The sequence below is a fragment of the Haliotis rufescens genome, unplaced genomic scaffold (genome assembly GCF_023055435.1).
Source record: "Haliotis rufescens isolate VD_foot unplaced genomic scaffold, xgHalRufe1.0.p SCAF_51, whole genome shotgun sequence".
Classification (NCBI taxonomy): domain Eukaryota; kingdom Metazoa; phylum Mollusca; class Gastropoda; order Lepetellida; family Haliotidae; genus Haliotis; species Haliotis rufescens.
In genome coordinates this window covers 1,266,717-1,281,142 of record NW_025964235.1, presented here as the reverse complement: position 1 = coordinate 1,281,142, position 14,426 = coordinate 1,266,717, and the positions used below count along the sequence as shown (strand labels likewise).

Below are 14,426 nucleotides of genomic sequence, written 5' to 3'. Positions count from 1 at the left end.
TGAAATGATAAAACCAATGTACCTTGTATAATGGGAGGCTGTCCCCGGATGTTACAGTGAGCGCTCTGTACAGGTGAAATGATAAAACCAATGTACCTTGTATAATGGGAGGCTGTCCCCGGACGTTACAGTGAGCGCTCTGTACAGGTGAAATGATAAAACCAATGTACCTTGTATAATGGGAGGCTGTCCCCGGATGTTACAGTGAGCGCTCTGTACAGGTGAAATGATAAAACCAATGTACCTTGTATAATGGGAGGCTGTCCCCGGATGTTACAGTGAGAGCTCTGTACAGGTGAAATGATAAAACCAATGTACCTTGTATAATGGGAGGCTGTCCCCGGATGTTACATTGAGAGCTCTGTACAGGTGAAATGATAAAACCAATGTACCTTGTATAATGGGAGGCTGTCCCCGGATGTTACAGTGTGCGCTCTGTACAGGTGAAATGATAAAACCAATGTACCTTGTATAATGGGAGGCTGTCCCCGGATGTTACAGTGAGAGCTCTGTACAGGTGAAATGATAAAACCAATGTACCTTGTATAATGGGAGGCTGTCCCCGAATGTTACAGTGAGAGCTCTGTACAGGTGAAATGATAAAACCAATGTACCTTGTATAATGGGAGGAAGGCCCCGGATGTTACAGTGAGCGCTCTGTACAGGTGAAATGATAAAACCAATGTACCTTGTATAATGGGAGGATGGCCCCTTTACGGAATAAACGTCATTCACTAGTGGTCATACACCGTCAACACACAATCTAAAGAGCCTGCCTTACATGTCATCGTTACCTACTTTACAGAAACAAAGTATGATGATCATTCTAAACAAACAAACATGTGTGACTATCAGTGTAAACAACAGTTGTTGGTAATTATCACAAGCACGTGAACTCATCACAGAAATGACGTCACTCGTAAACGTGGACCGCCTGATTGGTAGTCTGCAGACAAATTAAACAATGGGTTTCCGTCCAATATCTATATAAGATGATCTTTCTCGTAGGAATCGCGTGGTAATAAATGCAGCTTGCCTCAGTTAAACGAAGGTGAGTGGCACTCTTTGATGTCTTGATGCCAGTGATGGTGGTGGTGGTGATAGATTTGGTGGTGTGGGGACGATGACGTTTAGCCCAACTCACTACAGGTCGACGCGATATACAGCTGTCATATTGTTGGCTACATGCGATACAGCTGTCATATTGTTGGCTACAGGTGATACAGCTGTCATATTGTTGGCTACAGGTGATACAGCTGTCTTATTGTTGGCTACAGGTGATACAACTATTACATTGTTGGCTACAGGTGGCTTCATACAGCTGTTATATTGTTGGCTACAGGTGATACAACTATTATATTGTTGACTACAGGTGACGTCATACAGCTGTCTTATTGTTGGCTACAGGTGGAAGTGATACAACTCTTATATTGTTGGCTACAGGTGGCGTCATACAGCTGTCATATTGTTGGCTACAGGTAGAAGTGATACAACTATTATATTGTTGGCTACAGGTGTCTTCATACAGCTGTCATATTGTTGGCTACAGGTGGCTTCGTACAGCTGTTATATTGTTGGCTACAGGTGGCGTCAAACAGCCGTCATATTGTTGGCGACAGGTGGCTTCATACAGCTGTCATATTGTTGGCTACAGGTGGCTTCATACAGCTGTCATATTGATGGCTACAGATGGCGTCATACAGCTGTCTTATTGTTGGCTACAGGTGAAAGTGATACAACTATTATATTGTTGGCTACAGGTGACGTCATACAGCTGTTATATTGTTGGCTACAGGTGGCTTCATACAGCTGTCTTATTGTTGGCTACAGGTGGAAGTGATACAGCTGTTTTTTTGTTGGCTACAGGTGACGTCATACAGCTGTTATACTGTTGGCTACAGGTGAAAGTGATACAACTATTATATTGTTGGCTACAGGTGGAAGTGATACAACTATTATATTGTTGGCTACAGGTGACGTCATATAGCTGTTATATTGTTGGCTACAGGTGGCTTCATACAGCTGTCTTATTGTTGGCTACAGGTGGAAGTGATACAGCTGTTATTTTGTTGACTACAGGTGGCGTCAAACAGCCGTCATATTGTTGACTACAGGTGACGTCATACAGCTGTCATATTGTCGACTACAGGTGGCGTCATACAGCTGTTATATTGTTGGCTACAGGTGATACAGCTGTCATATTGTCGACTACATGAGACGTCATACAGCTGTTATATTGTTGGCTACAGGTGGAAGTGATACAACTATTATTCTGTTGACTACAGGTGACGTTATACAGCTGTCATATTGTTGGCTACAGGTGACGTCATACAGCTGTCATTTTGTTGGCTACAGGTGGCGTCATACAGCTGTCATATTGTTGGCTTCAGGTGGAAGTGATACAACTATTATTCTGTTGACTACAGGTGACGTCATAAAGCTGACATTTTGTTGGCTACAGGTGGCGTCACACAGCTGTTATATTGTTGACTACAGGTGATACAGCTGTTATTTTGTTGACTACAGGTGGCGTCATACAGCTGTCATATTGTTGGCTACAGGTGGAAGTGATACAACTATTATTCTGTTGACTACAGGTGACGTCATACAGCTGTCATATTGTTGACTACAGATGGCGTCATACAGCTGTTATATTGTTGGCTACAGGTGATACAAATATTAAATTGTTTAATATTACTAAGAAAGTGTTATCCCAAACATAACATTTGTTACATTGACCACTTTCTAAATGGCATTGTGAATTCATATTACATTGTTGACTACAGGTGACGTCATACAGCTGTTATATTGTTGGTTCCATTTGATACAGCTGTTATATTGTTGACTACAGATGACGAGGTATGGGGTTCATGCGTTTGATTATGCACTGCAACTCCTGTTGATATATCCAGACTACAAACATGGTAATGTGATTGTGTTATAGTGTATATAAAAATGATGCCCAAAGTAGACACACCTTTGGCCCTTTTTATCATTATCAACATATACTACAGACACAATACAAACATGTACACACAGAACATCAGTACTGTGGTGGAACAGCCAAGCGAGGTGGATCACCCGGATACAAACATGCACACACAGAACATCAGTATTGAGGTGGAACAGCCAAGCGAGGTGGATCACCCGGATATAAACATACACACACAGAACATCAGTACTGAGGTGGAACAGCCAAGCGAGGTGGATCACCCGGATACAAACATGCACACACAGAACACCAGTACTGAGGTGGAACAGCCAAGCGAGGTGGATCACCCGGATACAAACATGCACACACAGAACACCAGTACTGAGGTGGAACAGTCAAGAGAGGTGGATCACTCGGATACAAACATGCACACACAGAACATCAGTACTGAGGTGGAACAGCCAAGTGAGGTGGATCACTCGGATACAAACATGCACACACAGAACACCAGTACTGAGGTGGAACAGTCAAGAGAGGTGGATCACTCGGATACAAACATGCACACACAGAACATCAGTACTGAGGTGGAACAGTCAAGTGAGGTGGATCACTCGGATACAAACATGCACACACAGAACATCAGTATTGAGGTGGAACAGTCAAGAGAGGTGGATCACTCGGATACAAACATGCACACACAGAACACCAGTACTGAGGTGGAACAGCCAAGCGAGGTGGATCACCCGGATATAAACATGCACACACAGAACATCAGTACTGAGGTGGAACAGCCAAGCAAAGTGGATCACTCGGATACAAACATGCACACACAGAACAGCAGTACTGAGGTGGAACAGCCAAGCGAGGTGGATCACCCGGATACAAACATGCACACACAGAACATCAGTACTGAGGTGGAACAGCCAAGCGAAGTGGATCACTCGGATACAAACATGCACACACAGAACACCAGTACTGAGGTGGAACAGCCAAGCGAGGTGGATCACCCGGATACAAACATGCACACACAGAACACCAGTACTGAGGTGGAACAGTCAAGAGAGGTGGATCACTCGGATACAAACATGCACACACAGAACACCAGTACTGAGGTGGAACAGCCAAGCGAGGTGGATCACCCGGATACAAACACATTAATGTGCCATTAAAAAAGACTTGCTCAACTATGTTTGGCCTCATATCAACACAGCTGTGTACCCAGACTCGTCCACTGGTTACTCGACCCTGGAACCTTCTCACCATACTGAGACAAGGTGTGGAGGATTTTATTACTATTCATGTGATTTCGATAGAAGGTGGTCGCGGTGTTACATTTTAAGGCCGACGTGGGGCAACCAGTTTGATAGGATAATTTATGAGCGGTTATCTCTCATGAAAAAATAACATTCGTGGAGACTGTCAAATATTAATTTGCAAACAGATTTGACCAAGTCTATAAACATGCACCAGTCCGACTGGGGGGTGTATGTAACACTTGTTACAACAGTGGCAGCACGTGACACAGCAGCCCTAGCAAGATAACTTCGTGTGGTTTCCTAACATCGTCACAACACTGGACCCACCTAGGTCATGATTGTGTTGGCCCTCGGGACCACCGGCTCAAGGTCGCTCCTTCCCTGAACAATGTCCCGTCTGTGTGTGGACACAATGGGTAGATGGTCCACAACTTCAGTCGTCTGCTGTCTGGAGTTAAGCCTATGTACCCTACTGTTTCCTAAAGGCGGCAGGCGAAATGTGCTCCGCCTTCTCGTGAGATAGGCTGGTGTGGAGGTTCGATCTTTTTCTCGGAGTTTCTCAAAACTTGACCTCAAAAACGTGTGGTGATCTTCCATTAGTGTGTGGAACTTGTCCAGTGATTGATTATAGTCAACAAGACGTCCTGTCGCCTTCCCCTCCACCTTCATCTGCTCCACCTTCCTCAACCGTCGTTCACGGGGATGCATTCGATCGATGATTGACTGAATCTCAGGTCTGAAGGAGGTCAGGTCCTCACCCTCGTACATGCCGAACAGCAGCGTTTGATGGTTCGTGAGGGACGCTGCCTCGCGCTTCCTCCTCAAGCACTTCTGAAGACCTCTCTTCTCCATCAAGGACCTCTTGACGGGCAGGCTCCGTTGCCAGCCCAGGAAGTCCTCCGTCTGCTTATGTCGATCGATGCTCTTGGCGAAGATGTCACTCCTCATCTTTATCTTCTCGTTGTGGACGATGATGTTCTTCCTAGCGCGGGACACCTTGCGGTGGATGTGACACAGACGCTGGTCCCCCAGGGTGGGTATCTGGCTCAGGTTCTCCATCTTGTGGGGGTTCTTGTCCTGCAGTTGCTGTTTCAGAACCTGTACCCTGAAAGTAGTGAATGCGTTGGGTATAGTTCTCAGAGGGACATGAATAGGCTCAGAGAACTCAAGTTGGGAAACGAACCCGGATTGATGAATTGGTCTACTGATTGATTGATTGATGATTGGTTGTTTCACGCACTCCAATAGTCCAACCATATGACGGCCTTCCATAAATAATAGAATTAGGACCAGACAGTAAAGTGATTGACATCATGAGCATCGACCTACGCAATTGGGATATGATAACTGCATCAACCAAGTAAGTGAGTTGCCTCTTACGACAAGCATGGGTTGCTGAAGACTGGCGCTGGGTCTATAGGCCACACATAGTTCTACTGGCGCTCGTTCTATAGGCTACAGATCGTTCTGCTTGTCGTAAGAGGCGACTAACGGGATCGGGTGGTCAGGCTCGCTGACTTGGTTGATACATGTTATCGGTCCCAATTGCGTGGATCGATGATTATGATATTAATCACTGGATTGTCTGGTCCAGACTCGATTATTTACAGACTGCCGTCATATAGCTGGAATATTGCTGAGTGAGGCAAACTGACGCTCGGTCAAAAGCCACACAACGTTCTACTGACGCTGGGTCTACAGGTCACACAACGTTCTACTGACGCTGGGTCTATAGGTCACACATCGTTCTACTGAGGCTGGGTCTATAGGCTACAGATCGTTCTACTGACGCTCGGTCTACAGGTCACACATCGTTCTACTGACACTGGGTCTATAGGTCACACATCGTTCTACTGACACTGGGTCTACAGGTCACACATCGTTCTACTGACGCTGGGTCTACAGGCTACAGATCGTTCTACTGACACTCGGTCTATAGGCCACACATCGTTCTACTGACGCTGAGTCTACAGGTCACACATCGTTCTACTGACGCTGAGTCTACAGGTCACACATCGTTCTACTGACGCTCGGTCTATAGGCCACACATCGTTCTACTGACGCTGAGTCTACAGGTCACACATCGTTCTACTGACACTCGGTCTATAGGTCACACATCGTTCTACTGACACTCGGTCTATAGGTCACACATCGTTCTACTGACATTCGGTCTACAGGTCACACATCGTTCTACTGACACTCGGTCAAAAGCCACACAACGTTGTACTGACGCTGAGTCTACAGGTCACACATCGTTCTCCTGACGCTGGGTCTAGAGGCCAGACATCGTTCTACTGACGCTGGGTCTAGAGGCCACACATCGTTCTACTGACGCTGGGTCTGTTGGCCACACATCGTTCTACTGACGCTCGGTCTATAGGCCAGACATCGTTCTACTGGCGCTCTGCCTATAGACCACACAGTGTTCTACTGATGCCTGGCCACACAGCGTTTAACTAACAATGGTATATTTCGACCTATATACTATTTTGTTACACGACCTAACCATATATATATATCAAACGTATGTTTCACTACCCTGTATCTCGAACTATTCAGGGCTGTGGGATCGTTTGAGGGCAATACTGTGGAAGTAAATCAAAATGTATTATTTGAACTTACTGTGAAGGGACCTCCATTTTGTAAAATACCACGAGACCAGCAGTGTGGCAACTATCCGCTACAGGAACTACGTGCTCACCAACACACTGACGACATCGGCCTCCACAACTGCACACGATCAGGTGCTTCAACAACAGGCGTTGGAACGTATTAACTCACGAATTAAGTGATCTATACAAAGTTCGTAATCTTAGATCTAATTACCACAATTGTGTTATTCAGACGGCGCATAGCTGTCCTCGCAAATCATTGCTTCAGCAAATCACTGCGGGACATCTACCTGTTACCATATTTATTGGCAAGGGAGTTGCTGTGGAATACAGTAACAGGCCGATCCGACAGGGGCACACCATTGCTTTATTGAAAACTTTAGTTGAGGATCCCTGTTTACCAGTCTTCTGACTTGAAGTTACAGTGTTTAAACACGGAAAAAAGATTAGCAGTTTTAAAGTAAGACCGTGTACATTGCCTAGTAGACTGAGTGTTGATTTAAAAAAATGTTTACATTTTAAATGCGTACCATGGTCTAGGTCGCCCTAATTCGCTGTGCAAAGTTTTCATGTTTGAATCCGCAGGTCCTGGGTTAGAATACCAAATTCGCTTCTAATGATGCTTGGTTTGGCAGAAACATACCGGAGATATGGTCACATCTTGACTTCCTTCCAACATGAGCATAAAAGCAGCTATAAAACTACATGCATACTCGCCTTGCTGGGAGACATCACTAATTATCTCCCCTTGAACGCCTGTCACAATGTCATGGTGAAACAAAAAATCAGATTGTTATTTTCATATTATTCAGTTCTCATCAACCGACTTATAACGACTCCATAACTGATCTTTTACCCTTTGCTGTTAATATTTAAGCCGGAATAATACCCTGAGGCGCTTGTAACGGCTCACTACGGTACTGGAGACACGGAGCGTGACGCGACTACTGATCTGGGAGTGTAACATGGCGGCAGGTACGTGGTTGTCTGTTTCACCCGCCGGTAACTCAATACGCGGAACGCCTCAGAATGAATATGTCAGTTGTATTGTTGTCTTAACATCATTTATAACAGACTTGGTAAATGATACCAGTTGGGAATACCTATTGTCAAACTGTCCACGGGTCTTCCCAACGCCTGGATTCAACTTTGCGTCTTGACACTCAGTAACAGTACACGCGCGTATATGATTAAGGTTTAAAATTCACCACACAGCGATTTTAGGTTGAATATACAACACTCAACGACTACACAACGACTATAGATCCGTGAAGATCCGGGGTAGAATAAGTCTTCAGCAACCCATGCTGGCCGTATAAGACCACTAACGGGATCGGGTGGTCAGGCCCGCTGACTTGGTTGATGCATGCTATCGTATCCCAATTGCGTGGATCGATGCTCATGATGTCAATCACTGCATTGCCTGGTCCAGACTCTATTAATTACAGGCCGCCGTCATATAGCTGGATTATTGCTGAGTGCGGCGTTAAACAATAAACAAACAGACAAACGAACACAACGGCTACATTAATGCAATATGTGATCACTTGGATAAAATATGACATATTGATTTCATACGTGATCTATCGGTGCCACGCCTGTTTTATCTGATTCAGCACCTATGTAAAACGTTGTCTGGGGGATAGCCCATCTGCAGAGTTGTGTCCCTTAGCCTTGTAAGGATTCGTACAAATATGACTTTTGTCAGCACCATGCCTTATCAGAATCAGTTGTGCCCCTAGCATTTAGTCATCTGACAGCTGTCATTGGATGATATTGTGTACGATTTGTTTATGTTTTTTAAATGTATATCCACCCAGTAAAAAAATAAAACTAAGTATGCTTTTTCAATATTTTGTGCTGTCTTTTTCAATATTTAGTGCAGTCTTTTTCAATATTTTGTGCAGTCTTTTTCAATATTTTGTGCTGTCTTTTTCAATATTTTGTGCTGTCTTTTTCAATATTTAGTGCAGTCTTTTTCAATATTTTGTGCTGTCTTTTTCAATATTTAGTGCTGTCTTTTTCAATATGATGACTTCCGCTGAACCACATAGATTTTCAAGCAGGTGACATTCGGTGCGGAGCATGGGTGACGTGTTTAGCTTCCTGCACTGGGAGAAGGAACTGGCTCAGCTAGCCAAATTGTTTGTTTTTATTACTGCTTCAGACTGTGCACACATGTACAGGTAATGGCTGTTGAATGAATACAGTACACAACGTTTATAACGAACGCACTTATAACGAACTGACGGATATAACGAACTGGGTATTTTTTGGCCCGGTCATTTGCTTTGTAAATATGTTGAATATACGCTTATAACGAACTGCGATTATAGTGAACAAAAAATTAGTGGTCCATTTGAGTTCGTTAAAACCGTAGTTTACTGTAGTTATTTAATACAGTATATATATAACGTTACGATAGAACTAGATAGAACGATAGAAAATGCCGTAAAAGGTGACTATGCTTGTCGTAAAAGGCGACTAACGGGATCGGGTGGTCAGGCTCGCTGACTTGGTTGATGAATGTCATCGATCCCAATTGCGTGGATCGATGCTCATGATATTAATCATTGGATTTTCTGGTCCAGACTAGAATATTTACAGACGGCCGTCATATAGCTGGAATATTGCGGAGTGCGGCGTAAAACAACAAACCAACCAACTATGGAAAAACAACAACATTTGTTTTTGTGTAACCTACAACTGAAATTCTGTTCAAAGCGGCGCCAACCAAATTACTTATGACGTCGGCTGAGGTTTCAGGAAGTCGTTGTACACGAAGCTGCTCAGTAACAGTGTACCGTAGTGACGATGTGCAAGTGTTTGCGGCAGTCTGCATATGGATTAACACGTCAATGCATATATGTACAGCTGCACTCGTACAGACAAGGAAGTCACACTGGGAGGAAAATTCCACCAGGAAACAAATAACAAGCTTATTTTCAGCAGTTCCTTGATAATACGTGTTGGGCATATCGTGGTACGTGACGGTCTATTACATGTAAGACTTGACTTCAGTGTGTTCATTGGAGCATGAACCTTCATAGAGTGAGGGCCAAACTGTATGGACGTGGAGCTGGCATAATGCAATGAACTCCCACAAAGTGAAAGTCAATTGAAAGGTGATTAAAAAAAGATGTGTCAAATAGACCCTAAGGTAAATTGATAGATTGCTGTAGACTGCCACTGTCAGCCAGACACGGATCGAGTCTTTACAATTTCACAACACACTAAATTCGTTATTTACAGAACCAAGTTCTAGTCAGTGTGCAAGTCCTCATTTTGCCGTGGGTTACATTCAGCGTTCCTCGGACTGACTCAAACCCTTGCACCTGTAACGAATCTCGTGACGGAGAAGATAATGCTCCTTGCTCGTGGAGCCATAACGTGACATAACGACGCAGCGGTGTCAGTGAGTGACCTGGTCCACTGTCTCCAGTCAGGCCTTAGTGTGGTAATTCGGGGTCAGAATAGGTCCCAGGAATACAGATACCAGAAGGTAACGCTCGTCACACGATATACAAGTACCTGTCTATGAACCAATAAAATACTGTCTGTGGATGTTTTCGACAGTACATCGGTTGTGTTACGGCTTGATGTGACGTTTACACGTGTTTTGGCGTTGACAAGACCAAGGAGCATACGCCGTGAGTGAGTGAGTGAAGTTTCGTTAACGCTGCTTTCAACAGTACTGCAGTAAACAGTGGTGCTTAAAACAATGATGGCGAACAGGAATCGGCTTCAAACCACGATCAAAAGTCAAAGGGACGCAACTCTGCCCATACTAGTGTTGATGCGTCCTTGGCCGACATGCTGACACTAGACTATGTTCAATGACTGTGGTCAGCTCTATGCTCTTGAACGTTCCCAAGATTTCCATGCATATTTACATCACGTGACATACTTCTCACGCAGAGTACCGTGTGTGATAACGCACCTGTCGGAAACCTGGGACATCGCTTTATATGATGCATGCCTAGAATACTTCGACTCCATGTGTGCGGAAATGTCTGATATTTTATGCAAGGAGACCCTTACAGGCCGTAACAAAATGTTATAAAGTCTCCCCTATAAGTGAGGATACTTGGTAATATGTATCAGAAAGGACTCTTGAGGACTGGATTCAGACCGGTTCCGGACAGCTGTCCATCATTAAACTAACAATGATTATATATTCCAGAGTTTAAAATATATTCTTCTGCCAGGTCTCTACAGGTTTAGACTAACATCTAGTCTCTGAAATGAACATATTTTACAGATAAAAGGTTGTTAAATTATGGTTCTAAAAATATAATAAGAAGGAGCGCAGAGACTCTCTTCATTTTCATCCGGATACTGCAGTAATCTGGACTTGCCATATATTGTAGACTTGCATGGGCTGTATTGGATATATTTCTTTTAGGGTCTGTATGACAGACTACAGGGGGTTGACTTCAACTGTTAATATTGAATCAGTATAGGCGAATATGGTTTAACGTCCCTATGAACAGTATTTCAGTTGTCACGTCAAATCAGCATGATTTGGGAGAAAAGTCCGAGTGAGTGAGTTGGGTTTAACGCCGCTTTTAACAGCATTCCAGTTATATCACGGCGTGTCAGCTTGATGTTGGAGAAAAGTCCGAGTGAGTGTTGGGTTTAACGCCGCTTTTAACAGTATTCCAGTTACATCACGGCGTGTCAGCTTGATGTGGGAGAAAAGTCCGAGTGAGTGAGTTGGGTATAACGCCGCTTTTAACAGTATTCCAGTTATATCACGGCGTGTCAGCTTGATGTGGGAGAGGGTCCGAGGTTATGCAAGACTTAGACACCCACGAGCTCGGGTAGGCTGCAGACAACCCAAGAAACATAATCAGTGCGAATCTGGGAATCGAACCCACGATCACAGGTTACTGTCCACCACTGGGCCTCTCGTGCCCCCGCAGCTTACATCGTATGGGTCTTTTAGTTTCAGAGATGTCAATAAGGCAAACGTTGACGACAGACGACAGACTACCGGACAGGCGGCAGACAACACCACACGTCATTAACTCACTCGACTTGACGACAGAGTGATGAGTTGTGTTAACGACGTTCTGAACAGTCATGTTCCCCACTTGGTGAAACTAACGATCGCGGTTATGGTTCTTACAGACCAATGGTCGTAATCAGGGCGGATCAGTGATTGGAACTCACGACCACACCCTGTTAGCATGCGGGATGCAGCTTTAGGATGAGAACCCGTGACGATCCGAGGTGGAATAGGTCTTCAGCAACCCATGCTTGTCGAAAAGTCGACTATGCTCGTCGTAAGAGGCGACTAACGCCGGGTGGTCAGGTTCACTGACTTGGTTGATGCAAACCATCGTATCCAATTGCCTAGACCGATGATCATGATGTCAATCACTGGATTATCTGGTCCAGACTCGATTATTTACAGACAGTCGTCATATATCTGGACTATTGCTGAGTGCGGCGTTAAACAACAAACAACAACAACAGCTTTAGGATGAGATTACAGGGACTAAATACTGAAATGGTTTTTGCCAAAACATTTACTTTTACTAGGACAAGGAATTGTACGCTTACCTTAGAAACAAGTACTTTCATCTACGGTGTCTTCTGCCGTGCGTCCAGTGGCGGGAGTGGGGTCGCTCCGTTTGATGGATCCACGCGCCCAGGATTCGAGTGCGTCGTACACAAAGTGGGTGGGTGAATTCAGTTTTTTGTCCGATTGTCATCGCAGACTAGGGTGGAGGCACTTACGGGTCTGCTCCCAGAGAGAAAGTGGTTGTTTAAATGCAGTCACGGTTGGGGGCGCCCTTTGTTCGCGCATTCCCAGATAACTTGTTTCAGTGTCGGGTGGCTCAACACACGACGATTTTCGGATCAAGGGATCCCCCCTGAGGGAAGTTCGCGGGTTATCGGTAAACATCGGGGTTATGGGATCCCAATATTTACACAACAATCAACAACATTGTAATAGCATAATTCAGTTGGGGGCCACCATTTGAAAGTGATCACGGTCTTTGTAACACGCGGTAAGAACTCGGAGAACTATGTGTCGCGGCGCATGACTAATTATACGTATTCATGAACTGGGATAAAGAAGGCATACATTCTAGTTTTATAAAGGTTGTGTTAAGTATACGTTTTGTAAATATTGAAAGTGTTTCATTAATGGATACAGGTAAGAAAGATCGCGTGCTTTCCAACTTTTAGTTTGTATTGTTTAGTGCACACAAAAATCCGGAAAAGCAAAATTGTTAATTATAATAGTTCACACTTCCACATTAACATTAATGTTGTTTTCATTATTCAGAAAAATAAAATAAAGTTAAATAGTTTGAATACTCATTAACTTGTCGACAAAAAAAAGCCACAAACCCATTTTTCAATCAAACCGGACCTATATAACCATTACGCATTTGTTCGCATTCTCTGCTTAACTGGAATTCGAAAACAATTTCCATATTATTTTTTTTCAATTTAACGCAAAATGTTTCGTCTTTCTCGTCATAATGGCAAAGCTCCATCGTTGTAGGTGACAGTGTACGGGCGGACCATTGCCAAGGTGGAACCCAGGAACACAATGAGAGAATCGCCGTTCAAAGACGTTTGCAGTTAGTGCACAACTCTGAACGGTTTAATAAGGTTTGTGGAACTTATTATGTATAATTAATATATGTCTTGGAACAGTATGTAACCCTTTAATCTTAATACGGTTGAACGCTCCTTCTCGGTCAATATGAAATACTTATATGTAGTGACGTTATATTTCCAAATAGAGAGAGTCACTCCCAGTGATCCACACACACTGGTCTCTTCAGGGTTTGCGCGATCAAAGCGTTTATAGCCGTTAAATAACTGCATATAATGTTGATTCACGCATAACCACTTCATCAGCATTGATAAACCAGACAATAAAGTGGTCTCGAGAGGCCACAATACGACTTTAAGTGGCAACTCTCCTTCTGGTAGTTCAATAAAATATTGCTGTTGCTACCGTCGTACACGTTCTAATTCACAAAATTCAAAAGACATATTCTGTTTGATTACACCGAGCTTGTCTCCCTGTGGAGAATAGGTCCCCAATGCCTCATGCTTGTCTCTGTGTTGGCTTTCCGAGGCAGAGTTGGTCCTTAGTGCCTTATGCTTGAATAGGTCCCCAGTACCTCGTGCTTGTCTCTGTGTTGGTATTCCGAGGCAGAGTTGGTCCCCAGTGCCTCATGCTTGTCTCTGTGTTGGTATTCCGAGGCAGAGTTGGTCCCCAGTGCCTCATGCTTGTTTCTGTGTTGAGGCCCCGGGACAAATAGGTCTCCAGTATAGCATGCTTGTCTCTGTGTTTGTATTCCGAGGCAGAGTTGGTCCCCAGTACCTCATGCTTGTCTCTGTGTTTGTATTCCGAGGCAGAGTTGGTCCCCAGTACCTCATGCTTGTCTCTGTGTTGGTATGTATTCCGAGGCAGAGTTGGTCACCAGTACCTCGTGCTTGTCTCTGTGTTGGTATTCCGAGGCAGAGTTGGTCCCCAGTGCCTCGTGCTTGTTTCTGTGTTGGTATTCTGAGGCACAGTTGGTCCCCAGTGCCTCATGCTTTTCTCCCTGTTGAGGCCCCGGGACAAATAGGTCACCAGTACCTCAGGCTTTT

General features: G+C 44.3%; 1 protein-coding gene and 1 long non-coding RNA gene across 14 annotated transcripts; one reads left to right on the top strand and one right to left on the bottom strand.

Annotated features, from left to right (window-relative positions):
- Positions 1-3,064: 3,064 nt before the first annotated feature.
- On the top strand, positions 3,065-4,175 carry LOC125374097. 12 transcript variants are annotated; one of them, XR_007218517.1, is made up of 6 exons: positions 3,065-3,318; positions 3,403-3,450; positions 3,601-3,648; positions 3,799-3,846; positions 3,931-3,978; positions 4,063-4,175. It is a non-coding gene; the product is annotated as an uncharacterized LOC125374097 (long non-coding RNA). The 12 variants fall into 12 exon arrangements; XR_007218513.1 differs by having other exon boundaries at positions 3,601-3,714; XR_007218509.1 differs by lacking the exons at positions 3,403-3,450; positions 3,601-3,648 and adding an exon at positions 3,337-3,384 and having other exon boundaries at positions 3,065-3,252.
- Positions 4,176-4,202: 27 nt separating this feature from the next.
- LOC124140659 lies at positions 4,203-12,537 on the bottom strand. 2 transcript variants are annotated; one of them, XM_046508343.2, is made up of 2 exons: positions 12,369-12,537; positions 4,203-5,293 (listed from the first exon to the last, which is right to left on the bottom strand). In XM_046508343.2, the coding sequence occupies exon 2, from the start codon at positions 5,245-5,247 to the stop codon at positions 4,516-4,518; it is 732 nt and encodes a 243-aa protein (XP_046364299.2). In that variant the 5' UTR covers positions 5,248-5,293; positions 12,369-12,537; the 3' UTR covers positions 4,203-4,515. The 2 variants fall into 2 exon arrangements, with proteins under 2 accessions (XP_046364299.2, XP_046364298.2); XM_046508342.2 differs by lacking the exon at positions 12,369-12,537 and adding an exon at positions 6,811-7,146.
- Positions 12,538-14,426: the final 1,889 nt, after the last annotated feature.